Genomic DNA, 19,646 nt, shown 5'->3' with positions numbered 1-19,646 from the left:
AAGGAACTTAGGTACTTTCCATCTTATTCAGCCTAAATCTGCATAGCAGATACAATGATCTTGTCTTAACGTGTGAGACGTGGGACAAGAGATAAAAATGCTGTGCAATCCCACATAAAGTGGGACACAGTAGGGTGTGTTCTGGTTTCTATTTCCAAACCATTTATATTTGGTTTCATCAGCTTCGTCCTCCAGCTGGATGTCTCTGTGTGTTGTAGCAAACAGGAAGTTACAAATACTCATTAAAAGTCTTCTAACATGTTTCTTTATTTTTTTAAAGACACAATACACTTGTAAACATATTACTTTATTTTGAAGGACATTTTTACTAGTAAACAGACTTAAGTGAGAAAACAAATCAACATATTCACAAACCAATCAATTAATGCACAAACATAATAATAATAATAATAAATGTTTAATTAACTTCAGACATCAGATTGATGATGAACCTTTTTGCCTCAGTGGACCAGTTTTGACTCATTATAGCAGAAAAAGGTGCAATTACGAACACATTCAGGTGTGCCAGTGAGACAATTGAGCCAAGGCCCTTTTTAAAGTGCAGCAATAATTAGTTTTAGTATAGTATATAGTACTATATATAATATAATTCTGTGATTTTAAGTCCAGAAATATGCCACAGGAACAATCTGCTCACAGGTCAGCTTGTCTAAAAACACTCTACAGGAGATTATTTATTTATTATACATAAGCTTTCCAGAACATTCAGACACCAGATGGAGCCATTTGCCACCAAACTAACCGTCTCACATAAAGTTCATCACTGACTTGTTGAATTATGGAGTTTGAAAAAGATGTGCATTTCACAGATGTGCAGTTTCCTTGACCAATAAACTTCCAGATTTCCAGGTCTGCTGATAGTTACCAAAACCTTCAGCAGTTCACAGTGTGTGAAACATCAGCAAAACCACTGATATTACATTGGGATACAAAAAAACTGCTTTTGTCATCATCTTCATCATCTTTTTTCTTTAGAAACGTCTGATATGAAGAAAAAAGAGGAAGTTGTGGTCTGATGATACGGTGCGATATAGCTTTGATTAAACCATTCTGCCCTGAAATGACTTGAAGAGACATTATCTGGATCAGTGTTTCTCAAACGGGAACATGTACTCCGAGTTGTACTTTGAAGTACTGCGAGGTGAGATAATATACTATACTTCTTCTATAAGAAGTTAAATAATAAATGTAAATGTCAGTTCAATAAACCACATTTTATATTCAACATTCACATTTTACAATGCAGTCGTGTCCATAAACGGCCCTAAAACCTCTGGGAAAGACTTTGATCAGTGCAGTTGCCTCCCTGCCACTGAGAATTAATGAATCTGACACAAGCCCATATTTCTCATTAAAGTGTGCAACAAATACATAAAAGTGCAATTTATCAAAACCAGTTAATTTCCATCTCAGTGTTACTGCGTGATGACAAAAACATTGTTTTTCCATGAATTCAAAACATTTGAAATGAAGCGTTTTGAAGTAGTTTTCAGTTACAAGGTTGGGCTGTATTGTACCTCTTTTATTCAAGACCATATCAACCATAAATGTTTTGAGCCAGTCAGAGGGAACTTTCTACTTTTAAAAAATAGTTCAAGATTACTGGAAAAAGTTTGAGAACCCCTGATCAAGATCATTTATTGGTGGGTCTGTTAGGAGGAGCTAAAGAGCCATACAGCAGTGGATATTCTGGGTCTGTTTGAAGGCACACTCAAACAGCTTCTATGAGACTGTCCACGAATGTTTCTGTTTTTTTTCTCCTTTTGGATTTGTCACGATTACTCTCCACCCACTGTGATCTCACTCCTGACTTTCTTTAGTCACCTCGGCCTCCGCCTGGCTCTTCTCCGATAGCGTAGGCGGTGCCCTGACATTTGCAACACCGTTAGCGCTTTTACATTGATGCCGCAACCCCTCAATCCGGCTGAACTGGCTTTGCCGTCCACACATTCTTCCCATGATTCCCCTCGACACTGCTGGCGACAGCATCAGCATCACCACGGGCTCCAGGAAAACATTAAAGGAGCTTGTCAGAATAGCGTACGTCCTCCAACTGACGTTGTCGTTCAACACAAACCCCACAATGTGCGAGGCATTGTAGGGTGCATTGCACACCACAAACACAGCCAGCGTGGTGAGCGCAACAGTCAGGACTCTTCTCTTTCCCATAGGGCGCAAATTTGAGTGCCACACCAGGGTAACGCAGCGCAGCGTGCAAAAGGACGTCACAATCAGAGGCAAAAGAAACAAGACGATGGCCATCTCCAGCCGTAGAGGCAGCAGAACAGCCAGCTGGGAGGCGTTGAAGTGGTCGTAGCAGGCTGAGGCTTCACCCTCATTGGAGACAAAGTGAGCCCCTCCTTCAGCCACCAGGGCGAAACTGAGGTGAAAGAGCACCAAGGCCCACAAGGCAACGCTGATGAAGCAAGAGAGTCGAGCACGGCGGTATCTCTTGTAGATAATTGGGAATGCGATGCTGAGGTAGCGCCCCACCGTCACAGCGGTGATGAACAGACAGCTGCCGTACAGCGAGGAGAAGAGGAAGAAGCTGTAGATGGGGCAGATGGATGTTGGCAGCGTCCAGTCCTGAAGCAAAGTCTCCGTAGCCTTGACTGGCAGCCAGACCACAAGCACCAGGTTGGCCAGGCACAGGTTCAGGGCGTAGACCACATTTGGTGTGGCGCCGCGCTTGCAGGCCTTGCGCACATACACGAACAGGACCAGTAGGTTGGCGGGAAGGCCCAGCAGAAAGGTGAAGATGTTGACGGAGATAGCGAAGCACTCCTTGAAAGACACCTGCATCTCTTCAGTTTAGGACACAGCTGAGAGACATGGGAAGTCCAGCACCAAGATAGCACCGCCTCCCGTTTACCACGACAAGGATAAATTGACAGGAAAGTCTCGACTAAAACAGCCAAACAAACCGATTATTTGCCAAATAGTCTTCCTCGTGCCTTCTCCGCTTATAAACCACATCTTTTAAAAGACAGATTCTCCATTCGTAGCAGCAATTTACTTTTTCCAAGCTGGCAAGAGAGCTGCTGTAGTGCCAGGTTTCTCCCTCCGTCATGTTCAGACTCCGCTCTGAGACATGGGCAACATCTCTGAGACAAGCAAAAAAAAAAAAGAAGGAAAAAAAAAAAGAGGCGTTGGCCACAAAGGTGCTGATGCATGTGGGCACGAAGGGGGCGAGGTGCACACGACATCATGACAGAGATGCAGATAAGGAGACGCATCTGCTCATGCAGAAGTAGGGGGCATTTAGCAGGCACCAGGCTGCCTTAATTGCCCTCTCAGCGGAGGGCAACAGACAGGTAGCATCTGGGCCCTTAAGTGAAATGATTCAGAATAATTCAGCGTGTCAGGAAGCACATGGCCATCCCCTTAAAGCTGGGGCTGTCTAAATGAACTGGAGGGCCGGGCAGTAAAGTCATAAATGTGCTGAAGTTGATGGTCGATGCGAGGACAGGATGGGTTGGGCTTAGGGAAACGGTGACTTGTTTCTGGCGCTTCACGCAGTTTTATGGTTCGAGAATGAGTTGTTTAGTGTGTGTATGTGTGAAAGTGAGTGTGAGAGGAGAGTGGGTGTGCAGTGCAAAAGGCTTTTGGTGAAGAAAATGGGGCAGAAAATCACTGGGACTTGTTGCAGAAGCATTTTATTGGAGCAGAATAACAGATACCCTGAAGCGTTTTTCCGAGAAAAGCCATTGAAAACACGGCTGTTTGATTAGTCTATTGATCCACTGCTCAAAACAAATGTGTGTAGTTACTCCTCTGATATCTAGAAATGAATGTTTGCAAAGTAATGACTACATATTTACCTTATTTATTAGCTGAAGTGAAAGTGACATCGACACAGCCTTCATTCACCCCATTCACCATATTTTTGTTTTTCAGGAAACGTCAGGAGGTTGCAGTGGGTATTTCCAACATGAGGGCCATTTAATTAGTTCCAGATGAACTGGGATCACAAAACCTAGGGATTTTAAGGACACTGGTAGGATTGTCTCAATAATTAATTTTGCTGAATGGCAGTAATCCCATTATCTCTACTACATTTCAGAACGATGTATATTTGCCAGAGTAGAAAGCAAACCCTTAAACCTGCAATAACTGACGTTTTGGCCAATATCATTACCTTTTAAATGAGGAAAACAGACACATCCAACAGTTACGGAGCAACATTGTCATTAACTTGGAGTCATGTTTCTGGCCACCCGATGTTCAACCTCTTTTACTTCTGTTTTTGGTCTCCTAAACCAACTCCTGAAGGAAATATTTGTGGATCTTTATCTGCTAAATGTTTCACCAGATAGCCACGAGCTGTGTCTGTGTGCTGTTTGGTGCTGAGCAAGTTGTGTACAAAGGGCCTTTAAAGCTTTTTCACTAAAAACTGCTGTGGCCGAAAAGTTTCACTATGAGGGTGGTGAGGGTGAACTAAAACAGTCAATTTATGGAGTGGACAGCTCGGGATGCACGATAACCATCAGGGCCGATAATGGGAGATTTATATTATTATGAATTATCCTGATAATTAAATTCCAATGGATAAATTATCAGTCCATAATAATAACAATTTTTTTTGAATTCTTATGTAAAATTATAGGTTTTATGCTCCATGAAAGCTAAACAGTTTGTTTGTGTAGTTTTTTGATACTTTACTAGAAAACATAAATTAACATTTGAAGAGTCAAAGCTGTTGTTTGTTGTTGTTGTTAACAATAGTGAGCTTTAGATTTGCTTAAATTAGAGCTATAGAATAATATATCATCCATCTTAGCCTTTCTTGCCATCAGGTGAACATTATGAGCTTCTTTTTAAAACACAAACATGTGAGTTTATTAGTTATTTTATCTGTACTGACCATGAGAAACAGCTAATTATCAGTTATCATATCGGCTGAGAAAGAATCCATATCATGCATCGTTATTTTTTATGATTCAACTTGTACATAAAGTAAAAACGTAGACAAAACCTAGTGGCTGAGCGTCTTATCAACTTAGATTATTTAGCTAGTGAATTATCTTTTAACTTTAACTTAAAGGAATAAGACTGGGTGCCTCTCACTGTTTGTAATGTCAGTCGAACCATTTCCTGATTTCCAAATGTTCCCCAATCAACATAATCTCAACCTTCTAGCGCTCACTGTACTTATGTGGTTTAGTAAAAGATCATTGTGAAATAATAAGTGTTCTTGTCTTTAGCGATGAACAATTATTCTAATTTCCTAAGAGGTTTTCTATAACTAACAATATGGTACTGACTGTGCGGTTTCTTAAAAACTGATTTTTCTCTCTTATCTAAATCCTGCTGCAACTGATACAAAAACATCCATTTAAAGACGTTACAACTGAGTCAGGTGAGATTCAGAGGGCGGGGGTTTATTGTCTGAAGGACCGTGTTTACTGCCTGTTTTTAGATTTTTTATCTAAACCGCGTATACTGTATGAGTCAAAGTTCACTTCATTATCTACATCTTCGTGCTCCAAACAGCGTCAGTTGATCAAACACTATGACGAGGACAAACAAAGCCATTAAAGCTAATGGTTGATGAAAGCAATGACCCTACCGGACATGAACGTGAACTTTTATGTGCAATCACTAAATTATAAAAACAAAAACAAAAACTCAAACGCATAAAATACATTCAGATGTCAGAAATATCTTCATGACTAAATGTTTAGTTAAGACTCCATTAAACAAGCTTAAAATCTACATCTTAAACAGGTAAAGTACCTAATTGATTATTTAACACAACACAACTAAAAGCAAATTAACCACACAAAAAAGGAGAGTATTTTATAATGACAGTTTTTGTTGAAACAAATAAATAAAACATAATTGTTTTGTTCTCATGGGGATGATTAATTACTATTAAGTATGAACAGAACATTTTAGTGTGATGTCCATTGCTCGTTTGCGACTGCAGAGTTAAAAACATGAAGTTAAAGCTAAAAATTAATGAATCATCCTAATATATATTTGTTAATCCTTTCCCCTTTAACAATCTGGATACTGCCATCGTCTTACTGAGCCAGCAGCTGCAGGTTGCTCCTCCCGCTGGAGTTTGTGAGTGGAACCAGCAGCACCGGGGTTTTATCAGTGCAGGAGGGGGACGCGAGGCGGGTACGGGTGTTCATGCTCCGTTGTTCCAGAGACAGAGCTTCTTGTTTTCTGGAAAGATCCTGCAACATGCGGCTGTGATGGAGCTTCATCTTCTGCAGGGAGTGCCTGAGAGTGAGTATGGGACGGGAGCAGGGATGAAAGTTTTAAAGAGATTTCTTTACTTTCTGGTATTACTCAAAACTATTATTTGTTCATTTTAACTGTAGGCCTGTAACCTCTATTTTGAATTATTTCTACTATTTACTTTTGTGGCTTCTTATTGCTTTTATTTGCTGGGTTTAAAACATCATTATGTGCATATAAAACATTCCTAAATGAGCATTATAGATATATATAACACTCCCTAATGACTGAATGTTCCTGTTTGAATGTGATGTTTGACTTCCGTGTATGTGCAAATAAATACAATAAAGTAATAAAATAAACTATTAGCTCGACTTGATGATCATAGTAGCAAAACTGTGACTCACTGAGCCTCAGAAAGCTTCTGTTTCAGAGCCGTGATTGTGGCCTCCAGCTGATGGACTTCATCTACGAGGCCGTGCTGCACCTGCAAACAAACAGGAAGCAACAGATCAAACAGGACGAAGCCTCTTAAGGAGCCTTTCAAAACATAATAATAATATTCTATATTCGATGTATGTGCTTTATTTAAACCTCGTCTCTGCACCGGTCCATCCCAGGTCTGTTGGTCCTGTTCTCTAGTCGGGTGTGAGCTAGTTTCAGGGAGGCTGTTTTCGCCTGCAGATCTGCATCTAGCCCGTGGATGTCACTCTCCATTTCTGCCATTTCATCTTCAGTCTACAGACAGATGGACACACAGTCAGACAAACTTCACTATAAAGCTTAAACACTTAGTTACTAGGAGGTTGGCTGGATTTAAACTGATGTATCCACAATCCACAAACCATACAAACCTGTTATTTTAATTGGATATTGGATATCTTACATTTCTTATTTGCCACTCCAGCTCGTCGCGGGCCTGCTCTTCATGGTGATTACGCTTACGGAGAGCAAACTCTGTGGCCCTGCGCTGAATGTCCAACTCATTCTGCAGCTAAGAAACAGAGAATAGAGAAGGAAATTATTGCGAATGCACCATATCTTACACTGTGGCCACAGAAAAAATGAGAACAAGATTGATGCACAACATTCCCAGACTAGTGACAGTGATTCCTTAAGGGAGCCCTTTTCTATCAGTTGGTAAACTAATGACCATTTTAAATTATATATTTTATGGACGTTTCATATTATGTTAAAAACTGTTAAAAAAAAACTAATTAATCCAAATAGTGAACTCAGTAACTGAAAGAAGTTTGATTTGGATGAATTTTGAGCAGATTATTTCCTCTTTAGGGAACTTTTAATACAATTATTTGTCTGTATTATGTATTTTTTTAAATAAAAGACCTAACAGACTTCTTTTTTTGACAAATTCAGTGTTTTCTTGTCCCTGATGTTTGGCCATTGTTCTATTGGACAAAGTTTTCTTCCACCCCTCGAAATCAAGAAGACCTTGCGGCACCCCCCCATGACGCTTTGGCAACCCCTAGTGAAGGTCCCGACCCTCAGGTTGGGAACCACTGCTTTAAGAGCCCCTGCTTTGATGTTTGTGTTTCATTCAGTCATGAGCTAAAGTAACCTGTTACCTGCATCGTACGTGCCTTAAATTTGCACTACAAATACTACACATGCAGGTGTAGTTACATCAAACACACCTGGGCTCTGGTGAGACTCATATCCTCCCTCATTTGCTGGGACACCTGCATGGCCTCCTGGGCTCGAGCCACATTATACTGGCTGAACTGGACCCACTCCTGGGGGGTGGAGGAACTACAACAAAGAAGACATTTGTGCATTTTTCTTAATGAGGCAGGAGTTTACTAGGAAAGCTGAGAAAGGAAGCATTATTCTAGTTTATTCTGCTTAAAAGATTACACCAGGAGATATTGTATAAAAAAAGAGGAATTTTGCAATTATGAGTAAAAATCCCATAAATCAGATTAACTTTTTTGAGCTTTGGCAAAACAATTCATATTTAGATGTAAAATGTTGTAAACCCTGATGGTATGCGAGTTGGATTGGTCTTCAGGGAGATCTGAGGTGACGTTATTGTAAGCGAGAGACAGGACATGTCAATGTCCAGGGCGTCCATCTTGTTCTGGAGGTCAGCAGTCAGCTGGTGTCGAGCCTCCTGCAAAACACTGGGAGCAAAAACAAAGAAAGGTGGTCAAACAAAAAGCAATAAAAGAAAATGCATCACACCATAGCGTCCCTTACCACAGCTGCTCAAAGGCCTTGTCTATGTGCTGCTGCAGATCTTGCTGCACTCTTTCAATCAGCTCCACTTCGGTTTTCAGCTGCTCGTGTACGGGGTCGACGACAAGCTCGTACCCTCGCCGTCCGTCCCTCAGTGTCAAGCACTCGCTGCTGACCTCCAGAGGAACGGCAGTAGCAGCCAGGGCCTGCTCGGTTTGCTCTTTAGACTGTCCCAACACACATCAAGGTAAAGTCACACAGGTATAAGAGTATAAAGCCTTAAATAAATTCTGTTTTAAGTAAAACTTTCAGTTGTTTTAGAGGTTTTTGGACAAATCACCAGGGTCAGAGCCTCCATCTCTTCATCCACTTTCTGTGCACAGGTTTCTAATGCCTCTTTCCAACGGGCAACATCCCAAATCCTGTCACTCAACCTGCGAGAGGTGTCGTTTTCATCCCAGGTCGTCTGCAGAGAAAAGGTGTAAGAAAATGAAAATGGGAGGCTGTTATGAAATATTCATCATCCTGCAGAATGTGACAGATGTGTTTAGCTTTCTGGTAGACATCCCTCACAAACAAGAACCCACCTTACAGTTGGTCTCGTTGCGTAGTGACCTCCCTTCCTGCCGGACCACATTAGAAACATGTCGCTCGTGTTGTGCCGTGGCAGACAGCTGGTGGTTGTTGCTGTGCCACTCTGATACACTGTGGCGCAGGCCGGGCTTTGCAGGAAGTGCAGACATCCTTCTGTTGCAGTCAATAAATAACCCAATCACTGTATTTGCCAAGTACAGTTAAATGTGCAGAGTGACACTCTCGCAGAAGCATATTGATACCATTGAGTTTCACAGTAAACACAGACAGAGCCAACAGAGCCAACAGAGCTACTATATACAGCAGTGAGAGATGATGAAGCAGAATCCCCATTGGTAGCCAATATCCATTTAACACACACCTGCTTTCAAATATTACGAATAACTGAGTTTACTAAATCATAATACTCCTTTAAAGAGAGGAAAGAGTTTATATTGACCCTTGACAGTAAAACTGAGATCACATCATTTCCTCTGAATCACCCGAAACAACGAAGGAAATGTAATGCGTATGTATGTATATATATATATACATACATACATACATACATACAACACACACACACTCATATATGTGTATATATACACACACATATATATATATATATATATATATATATATATATATATATATATTATATATAATATATATATATATATACACACATATATATATATATATATATATATATATATATATACACACACACATATATATGAGTGAGATTTTATCACTACAGTTCTTATAATATTTTATATTCTATTGTTTGGTGCACTACTTGGTGACTACAGTAGTTAATCAGTTAATTTGCAGAATAAGTTTTTACATAGCACATGACTGACTCAAAATGCATTATTACAGTTAAACCCTACTGTTTAATAAGTAGTTAGAATTAGTAGCTACCACCTCGGCTTCTTCACTGTATCATTGAATATAATAATTTAATTTTGTATAACACAATTTTTAAGTGACTAAAACGTTAGTGTTGTGTTACCATTGCATGCATGTAGTTTACGGTATGTATATTTAACCAAGCATATGTTTGCATGCAGCATTAATTTGATGTCTGCTAGTAGGACGCTGGTGGACGGAAATGGAACTTGTAATGACATATAACAGTTATATTAACATGAGGGCAGACTTTATGAAGGAATGTGGACGAGCGAACCAGTAAAACCAGCAACTAACACTAAAAAAAAAAAATCGGGATGAATTAGAGTTTTAAACACAAAAAAATGAGAAACATTGTCACTGAATAGCTCATTGACTTCTACGGTATTTTCAGCCTTTCGAAGTGACAAGGCCATAAAGTGTCGCTACGGTTACTCCCAAAAACACGAAGCCCCTCATATTAGTTATTGTTGCCGTAAACAAAGCTCGAAATCTCAAATACCGCGACATTTAACAAAAAAAAAAAAAAAAGATCTCATTAAGTTCTTTCTCTTGAATTTTACTCACCAGAATTCTAGAACGTTCAGATAGTCGGCGCGTGCTGGTTTCCTATAGCAACAACTACTCGAGCCGTCTCCAGGCAACGGGCCTGACACAACGTTCCACTGAAACTATTTTTAATAATTAAAATAGCAGTTTGGCGACGTTCGTGACGTTTAAATGTCGGTTGGGATCCTGTGACATCATCAGCCAACGGGGAACTTCAAGAAGGTAGAACAACCTCGTATTAAATGTTATTTTACATTTCCTTCATATTTAACAAACGATTTAAATATATTTTAACGGAAAAACAGAAAATAAAAATAGCTTAATTTGACCTCCAACTTGCTGCTCAAAGGCAACTTTGAAATGCACAAAAATGTCTGTGATAAACAGCACTCAGGTATAAACACTTCTGTTTTATTGTAGTATCAGAATTAGTCATGCCAGTGGTTATATTTCCATGCTGTGGTGACTTTCAGTGTAGACAAAAGCTGGTTAGTTACAACTATCATCACTCGCATTAACTACCCTCAGCACATTCCTGACCGTGGTTGTTTTGTGGTCTTCTGTCAGCAGCGACGGTTCCCAAAAGTTTTAAAGATTTAGGGAATATTGCAAAGAAAAAAAAAAAAAAGAAGCCACCTCAGGTGTCCACCTAAATGCAGCAGGACTAGGGGGCCGTACAGAGGCCGGTCTCAAACAAGACCTCTCATGACTGAACCTCTATTTCAGTGCATTACACCAGTGACCTATTAAGCAGATATACAAACTATATTTTAATGCCCGTTAAAAATCATCTTCATACTCTTATCTGTACATTGCACCTAATGGGGACACAACAGAGCTCTAAACTCCATAATGTAAAGACTTCATTGAGTTTGGGAACCACTTGCCAGTGCACTATCCCAATTACCTGAGCTATGTTAACACCTAGATTCTCCAACAGGCTTCTATTAAGGCCTTGCACTAAAAATAAAACCTCCATGCCTGTGCTATCAAAGCTGCTTTTTTTACGTTGACTGTCAGAAAAAAGTATTAGTTTACTGATATTGGACTGTGTTTATAAAGTTTGTGAGCTCTGCCCGGTGCTTGGAGTGTCAGTGTAAAGAGGCAAAAATTGACAAAAGTTGCCCCAAATTGCACACAGATCAACTAAATATACCCACGATCCACATCTGTAAAACAATCCTTAGTAGCAGTGATGGGCATGCTCAAAATATTTGATCTGCCCATTATTTGTTTGTTACTGGAGAAAGAGTGAATTCAGAGATCAGCTTTTCTTTTACGTGTACACATTCCTTAAAGACTAATAAATTAAAAAGTAAATGGGAACTATCATTCATGTCACATTTAGTAGTTTCAAACACAGCGAATGACGACAAAAAATAAAAATAAAATTAAAATTAAAAAGGAACACGTTTGCGGTAAAAAGGTGAAATCAGAGTAAATTTTCAGTGGCAGGTTCATAATTTAAAGTAAAAAGAAAGTTTGGTGCAAGCGTGGCGGTGCTGTGCAGAGGTTGTTTTCCTTGAAGCAGAGGTGAGAGGTTCAGTTAGCTACACAGTTAACGGATTTCAGAGCGTTCAGCCTTCGAAGAGGTGGAGGTGGAGGAGGGGTTTTCACTTTGTAGTCCCTCAGGGTTTATCTTCAAGCCCAGCTCGTGTTTTTGTGGTCCAATTTTGTCTCTCACTGTTATTCCTTTCCTGGTATTGTTCAGGTGGGTGGGAGGATGCGACATTGTGTTTGTGATGTTACATGTGTCCAAGTCCACAATCACTGTGGTGTTGCATCCCCATTGATTTCTACGCCGTGCTGCTGTAGCTGTGCTCGAAGGAGTGCATTATCGTTCTTCAGTTCCTCAATCTAGAAGAATAAAAGATAATTGGACACTGAAAAATACATATAAAAAGACATATATATGTATATAAAGTGAGCTTAGTTTCACTCACTTTTGTCATTGGAAAGTACAACATTAGTAAACACGTCATTGTGTGTCTATGTAACAATGTGATAATGACACAGTGGGGTAATAACAGTATACTGGCACATTGTATTTTCCTATATTTTCCAAGATTATTTGAGTTATACAGTGTACATGTCTTATGAGATAAAAGTTAAAAAAAGAAAAGAAAAAGAAAAATAAGAAAAATAAAAGAAACTGGAAATTACGGTGTGTGTTTTACTCCTGTCTTATTTTTGTGATTTACTGTAAAACTTATAATAATAGCCCGGGCATTTATTTGCATTTCATTTATTTAAATCACTGAACACCCCCCTCAAGTGGGCAGCCCGGTGGGTTTAAGAGGTTTAATACATTGAGATAATTTCTATAATATCCACACTAGGCTTGTAAAGGAGACCTGCCTCTATTTTGGGACCCTGCTTTTATTGGAAGTTTTGGGGTAAGTAACTGAAATATAAATCTGCGATGTATCCTAACACGTAACTTAAAAGCACCATAAGAAGTCAGTTAAGCGAGTCAGTTGCCGTGCAATATCGAGCTAAAATTAGCGAACGTTCATAGCATTTAAAGGGAAGAATTTGCTAATGCTTCATCCAAATGTAACACAAGCTTGCTTTAAGATGTATGATATATATGGTAAGGTTAATCTTTAGTTATTGGTTATTTTACGTTGGATTTGAACGGGTTGTTACCTGCCGAGATGTTTTCTCTACTTATACGACAAATAACATCGACAACCTTATGCTCACATGCCATCTCAAGAGTTCTGTTTCTATCACACAAAATAGAAGGTTAGACATGTACATTCAACTGCACTCAAGGCTCGACAGGTTTAAATGGGAAGTTAACCTGTTGTCTAAGCAGCTCGTTGTCCATCTCGACCCGCTCCACCTCTTTGTAACTCTCCTGCAGTCGCTGGTTACTCTGCCGCAGCTCTCGGATGTAGTCGCAGGCTTTGGACAGGATGCCGCCTTTACTCTGAGAAATTACAGCACATTGAGCTGTTAAAAGACCAAATACTTTCTTACAAATACTACTTAATAGAAACTCGTTACGACCGAGACTGAGAGTCTGGTTAGAGAGTGGTTACGAAAACTTTTCGGTCTGACTGTCAGCGTCAGTTATGCCAGAAGCAAGCATTAGGGGAAAAGACAGAGAGTGCACCGATTCAAGTATGGAAGAGGTCAAGTTTATAAGGGCTGGATGCTTAAACATGCATACATTTACAGCAGTGTGACCTAAAAAAAAACCCTGACAGATTTATACGACTTAGTGTTTTTAATGTACAGCCATCTGACACCATTTTACACACTTATAATACTATAATAATATTATTTTGAAGGCAGCACTCACCGCTCCAGTTCTGCTGTCTACGCTGCAGTCGGGGATGATTTTTGAAAGTGTGACAATCCAGTTGTTAATCTTATCTCTTCTTCTTCTCTCCACTGCAAAGAAAGAAATGTTTTAATTTTCTAACCACCAAGCTGCAGTTCGTATATATTTAGTTTTTTTTTTTTTTTAAAAACAGGAAACTCTTTAAGTTCCTTTCAAACTAAAAACTTTCAGGACCTATATACACACACGTCAACATATCACTACAAAGACAGAATAGTTTCAAACACTCCTGACAGCGATGGCCACATACCTTCATTGTGCTGTGCTCTTCGCCTCTCATCTCTGGGCGCCCGTGGACCCTCCACCTTCCTGTAAAGACACAGCAAAACAACATTTAACAACGAAACTATGAATAAAATGTCAGATTTTCAACATTACACACCTGAACTAGAACCCAGTTAACAAAGAAAATCCACACATTTTTGGCCTTTAGCTATTATTATTATTATTACTATTAATTTATTAATTGGCTGGTTGACGAGGAGTACCCACATGCACCATTAGTTTAGGCACAGCTGAACCTTCAGGTCCTCTGAAGGGCAAAGTTTTGTGGGATCCCACCACTGAATTAAGATATACAATGTGCTATTAGCCTTATTTGTGACAACGGGACTCAGGTTTAGTTAACAGCTTTAAGCTAGCAACATCCTATGACTGTCAACATACAATTCACAATACACAAGTTGCTAATGACTGATTAGTGATCCGCCAAACGTCTGTCTCTACAACACATGATGGGGGCAGGGTGGGGGCGTATGTGAAAGTTCTTCTCACCAGTTTGAACTGCCATGCTGCAACATCTCGCTTTCACCAAGGTCTCTGGGGATGGCAGGTAAGTAGGACAGAGTGTGGTTTTCAGATGTTGGAGGTTTTAAATGATGGATATAGAATTTCTTTTTTCTTTATTTTTGTATCTTCATTTGTACACACAATGACAAAAAAAAAAACGAATCATTCCAAAAAGGGAAGGAAGAGATAAAGAACATCCGATCCACTGTGAAGTTACAGGGAAAGGGGTGAGAAAATGGGGAGGTGAGAAGTCGGCCAAACACGTTGGGGGGAAGAGAGAGATATGGTGATTTGGTAACTTCAGGGATGGGATGGATATGTGGGGAAGTGTTTAGTTATACTCACGCAGTGTAGGTGTGCGTGCGCGGTGCGATGGTGCGAGGAGCCGCCGTCTGTAGTACCTCAGGGGGGCTCATCATCACATAAAACTGACCTGGAGTTTAGGAGACAGTTGACGGAAGACTAAAATATGGGAAATGGACTAACAGCCGAAAAAATAACAGTAGTGACTTTACAAATACAACACTGATAAGCAGGAATAAAATACACAAAGACAAGAAAAGTGAAAAGAAGATGATGAAAAGTCTTGATAGCAATAATGACTGTGACGTAAACGCAGTTACTGCAGGTAAAATGGGTGTTTCGGAGGGAATTTGTTATGACACATTTTTATTCTTAGCTTGGGATAATAATAATTTATATAATAATAAATAATAATAATATTATAGTGATAATGAACCAACTGGAAATGTTAATAATACATGTATGGAGAAAGAGAAAAATAAACTATTTGTCGATACTATGGGGGGTTCCAGGGACTCTCTGATCCGCTTTACCACCTGAGTGGCAAGAGTCTGGCGTTACAATTCAATGCATTATAAATATATACAATATATTGTGACATACTGCAATATTGTGAGCATGATATGATGATATGTTGGAAAACTGTCCACACCATGCATAAAATCTGAGCAAAAAGTCCCCGTAACATTGAACAACATCAGCCATCTAACGGTTAGGAGTTCAGTCACAAAAGCCAATAGTGTTTGAGAGAATATAACAAAACAAAATGTCGCGATACGATATTTGAATTCTGTCCTGTCCCTCATTTTAATCATTCATTTTCATCTAAGACAAAGTGTCACTTTTCTCCCCCCAGATGATCTTGAAGAGGTGCGAATGCTGTTTTCTCACCTCCTGCCTGGGTGATCGTTGGGTCGGTGGTGGCCTGCACCGACACGGCTGTTCCATCGCTGACGGTGGCGGCGGGGAAATAAGCGAAACGCGTCTCTCCTCCCACAGTCTCGCCGCCAGGACTGCCCCCATTGCTGAACGGGTTCTGTATGACAGCCTGGAAGAAGGGAGAGTAAGGGACAAGTTGTTCAACCGGTTAACAACTAATATAGTATACAGTAAGAGTGTGTGTGTTTTAGGGAAGTCCCGATCTGAGTCATTTAATATTGATTATCTGCCGATCTGATACTTTCTTTAGATAACACAGAGCATATTGCACGCGTACATTAAAGTCAGTCCAATGTATGCTTGACAATTGAATAGCTCTGCATTGCATCAAGGAAAAAAATGCATGCACCCAAGCTGTTAAGACTATAAAGTATAAAATAACAAACCCTCTGTTATGTTTCTGGTCTGCTCGCTGTCTGGAGGGAGTTTCTCTCTCCAGTGTTTGGTGCAGCCTTGTCCTGAATGAACGGTCTGTATTCTGTTTAGTGTTTATTTCCATCCTCTCCACATCTTTTGCATGGACTACATGAATTAATTTGTTTGCAGGGCTTTTGTTGCACTTGCAGTGACACGTTGAGTGTGGTTGTGTTGGCTCTCTACCACTGTCTCTGCTCTCTCACACAGAGCTCAGAGTGGAGAGGCAGACAGTAGAGACAGTTGATGATGGCCGTGCATGAAAGCTTTGTGACTAATGACAGCTGTGTGACAGCTGACGTAAAACAAAAGATAGGATCAAATAAGTAAAGCTTTGATCGCCTTGATCGGTGCCGATACGGATTACTGAGATCGGATTGGGGCATCCCTGCTGTGTGTGTCTTTGTAGTAGTTTCACAGTATGGTTACTCACCTGTGCCACCGCCTGAGGGGCTCCAGCAAACGCTGCGGTAGAGACGACGCTGACGGCTCCAGTCCCGTCAGCTGTTGCTTCTAACTGATCGTCTGTTACCTGAACCACACGATAGGTCACCTGAGGACAGAGCAAAGAGTTAAGTTTAAAAAAAGAAAACTATAACTAAAGCAATTGTTTAAAAGAAAACTGAAACCGAGGTGTGATCTTGGTGATCTTTAAACGTTTTATGTGTGTTGTGTGAAGTGAAACCAGGACAAGAAACAGCCAACTTCACCTCAGCACACAGTTTTTGACATTTACCTTCACACCACACTCATCCTCTGTCTGTTTCACCTAACCTTTACACCAGGAACTGCTCATTTTGTTTTCCTAAGCTTCTCGAGCACCAGAAATCGTTATCAGGTGTTATCATCTGTCTCATCTGTTTCCCTACAACACTTTGGGTTTGTGGTTATTTCCAGAATTCAAATCAACCACCACAAAATAACCTGCTGCGAACACGTCTAAGAATAATGTGCAGTTTATAATGTATGTGTCATCCTAATACATTAGCCTTCATCCAACAGCACGCTGGATTTAAATTAACCGTTAGTTGAACACTTCTACCGAACAGCGATAGTCCAATCTTAGCTCAGCATCGATAACTAGACACGGCTTTGCTGTGGTAAAAGCAATACTGAGGATTTCTCCTTTCTAGCCTTTCAAAACACACAAGAGTTAAAGTGTAAGGGATGGTTTAAACCAGTGTTTCCCCTTTTTTTGGGGGGGGCGCCCACTTTTCAGAAATGACAGTTCATGGCCACCCAATTCATAAATCAACATTTCTGTCCTTTTTTACTGCTATTTCTGCAGCACGTCATATTTCTATACATTTAAAATACCTTATAAATTAATCAAAATAAAGGCATTTAGGTTTTTTTTCCTCTCATAAAAAAAAAAATCACTTTATGAGCGAAAATTTGTGCATTGAGGAAAAATTAAATACAAGCAATGTACACACTTTAAATACTTTATAAATGAAACTAAATAAATGCATTTAGGTTAACAAGCTTTCATTTTTCCCCCTCACAGTAGAGGCAGTTTGGAGAGCCCATCTCCTTCTTACAGAATCTACACTCACTTTATAAACGAGACAATTTAAGTGCATTTTGCAGCAGTAAAGGATCTTGTTTTGCCACCAGAAACAAAACACTGAACACATTTTTAATACTTAATAATAAGTGCATTTAGCAGGAGGAAGAAATGAGCATACGCCTATCTCCATGAAATATATTTTCTGTTCCTTCCTCTGAAGTTTCTACTAAGTGATATCTGTGAATACTATCAGTGTGTGTGATAACTGCTTAATGTGCCTGAACTGTGCATTTTGCAGTCCTGTCTCAAAAAATAGATCTTTATCTTAACTAAACTTCCTGGATGTGCTTAGCTACCACGACGAACACACTTGCTGTGCAGAAGAGAGGTTCTCCGTGCTCACCTGTCCTCCGCTGTTCTCTGTGCGGAACTGGTACTGAACATTGTGGTCAGCGAACGCAGCCTGCGGGACACCAGTGATGGTCACTGCAGTCTGCTCCTCCGTCCCCACCGTCTCTCCTGCAACACACACACAAACACAAACACACACAGGTCAACATGTTTCAAATCTGGAAAATACAGATATGAGTGGATACATTTCTGCAGCAGACACACAAAGTACGTTTGTTCAAGATCTCTTAAAATGCGTCTTAAAGAAAGCAAAACCTGACTTTGCATCACAGATTCTGCTTTTAGAACAGAAGCAGATTATTTGCTTCACTTGTCAGGATTATACGAAATGAGACTCCCACCTTCCTGTAACTGCACCACTTCTTCTGTTTCCTGTTTGTCGTGACTGAAAACCAAAAAAAAAATGTCAATGAGTCAATTTCAAGCTGAACCCAACATGCACATTTCTCAGAAATAAGATCATTATTTATCATCAATGTATTGAGCGAGGTCTTATAGGCAGTTGTGGGTGAGGGGCGCCCCCAGGTGGTCGCATGAGGGGGCTATAAATAAGATATAAATAAAAGTGAGAGATAACTGGCGTGCAAGCGAGACAGAAATCATGTTTTCTACAACTTCTAGGAGGGAAATCACAGTTTCTTGAGAATTAAAACTTCAGTTTGAGTGGTTTGATTAGCTGCACAGGGCGAGACAAACTTCACAAATAACTATAATACTCCTAACACCGCCCCTCCTAGTTAGATTTAAGCATTTAAACCTTAAAAGAGCTGCATCAGGTACAACAACAGCACAGTGTTATTAGATGCAACCCCGAAAAATAGTCACAACCAACTGCTCTGCATTTGTCTTTCTTGGCAAGTAAATAAAACAGCAATCGTGATGTTACACATATACAAAAAAAAAAAAAAAGGGCGCACAAATTCTGCTGAAAATGTCTTAATGGATGCAGAAACTCATCATCCCAGCAGGCTGCACTGCCGCTCATTCAACCAGAGGAGGTTAAAAAAAAAAACCCAACAAAACCACACAATGCACGAATATTAAAAGTATCAGGATCATGCAGGTTATTAACAGCATTGCGTTGCGAGGAGAAATCGGGTTTTAGGCCCGTGGTCGGAGCCATGGTTGAGCAGGAAGCGGGCAGCAGCCTCTCACCTCGCCGAGCTGTCCAGACTCTGCTCCAGCATATCCATGAAGGTTTTGCGGGTGTAAAACGCCGATATTCAACGACACTGATTTACGGAGATGGAAGCGCTGATCACGGGGACAAACACACGGGTCATGTGAGGAAGACAGTCCAGGACACGTGAGGCACCGACCGGGCAAGGAGCTAAAATGGAGGCCGCTGCCGAACAGGACGGAGCCGTCTGCGTCTGTGCGGAAAACCAAAAAAAAAAAAAAAAGAGAAAACAGAAAACAGTCCGGGTTTTTTTTTACGCAGCTTCACGGAGGCGACGGGGGGTTTTTACTCGTTAAACTCTTTAATAA

General features: G+C 40.2%; 3 protein-coding genes across 4 annotated transcripts; all 3 read right to left on the bottom strand.

Annotated features, from left to right (window-relative positions):
- Positions 1–242: 242 nt before the first annotated feature.
- Positions 243–3,517, bottom strand: si:dkey-211g8.9 (free fatty acid receptor 3). The gene has a single exon (XM_051391538.1). The coding sequence runs from the start codon at positions 2,821–2,823 to the stop codon at positions 1,822–1,824; it is 1,002 nt and encodes a 333-aa protein (XP_051247498.1). The 5' UTR covers positions 2,824–3,517; the 3' UTR covers positions 243–1,821.
- Positions 3,518–3,660: 143 nt separating this feature from the next.
- tekt2 (tektin 2 (testicular)) lies at positions 3,661–10,551 on the bottom strand. Its single transcript, XM_051391529.1, has 10 exons — positions 10,459–10,551; positions 8,994–9,153; positions 8,747–8,872; positions 8,428–8,633; positions 8,208–8,351; positions 7,866–7,980; positions 7,097–7,204; positions 6,805–6,948; positions 6,618–6,697; positions 3,661–6,252 (listed from the first exon to the last, which is right to left on the bottom strand). The coding sequence occupies exons 2-10, from the start codon at positions 9,147–9,149 to the stop codon at positions 6,048–6,050; spliced, it is 1,284 nt and encodes a 427-aa protein (XP_051247489.1). The 5' UTR covers positions 9,150–9,153; positions 10,459–10,551; the 3' UTR covers positions 3,661–6,047.
- A 279-nt stretch (positions 10,552–10,830) lies between these two features.
- Positions 10,831–19,462, bottom strand: usf2 (upstream transcription factor 2, c-fos interacting). 2 transcript variants are annotated; one of them, XM_051391540.1, is made up of 11 exons: positions 19,314–19,462; positions 18,500–18,543; positions 18,151–18,266; positions 16,671–16,790; positions 15,776–15,932; positions 14,927–15,014; positions 14,567–14,611; positions 14,043–14,101; positions 13,751–13,842; positions 13,247–13,375; positions 10,831–12,297 (listed from the first exon to the last, which is right to left on the bottom strand). In XM_051391540.1, the coding sequence occupies exons 1-11, from the start codon at positions 19,349–19,351 to the stop codon at positions 12,208–12,210; spliced, it is 978 nt and encodes a 325-aa protein (XP_051247500.1). In that variant the 5' UTR covers positions 19,352–19,462; the 3' UTR covers positions 10,831–12,207. The 2 variants fall into 2 exon arrangements, with proteins under 2 accessions (XP_051247500.1, XP_051247501.1); XM_051391541.1 differs by lacking the exon at positions 14,567–14,611.
- Positions 19,463–19,646: the final 184 nt, after the last annotated feature.

Source organism: Dicentrarchus labrax, unplaced genomic scaffold (assembly GCF_905237075.1).
Source record: "Dicentrarchus labrax unplaced genomic scaffold, dlabrax2021, whole genome shotgun sequence".
Classification (NCBI taxonomy): Eukaryota; Metazoa; Chordata; class Actinopteri; family Moronidae; genus Dicentrarchus; species Dicentrarchus labrax.
The sequence above is the reverse complement of the archived record's forward strand: the minus strand, read 5'-3'. Positions and strand labels throughout refer to the sequence as shown.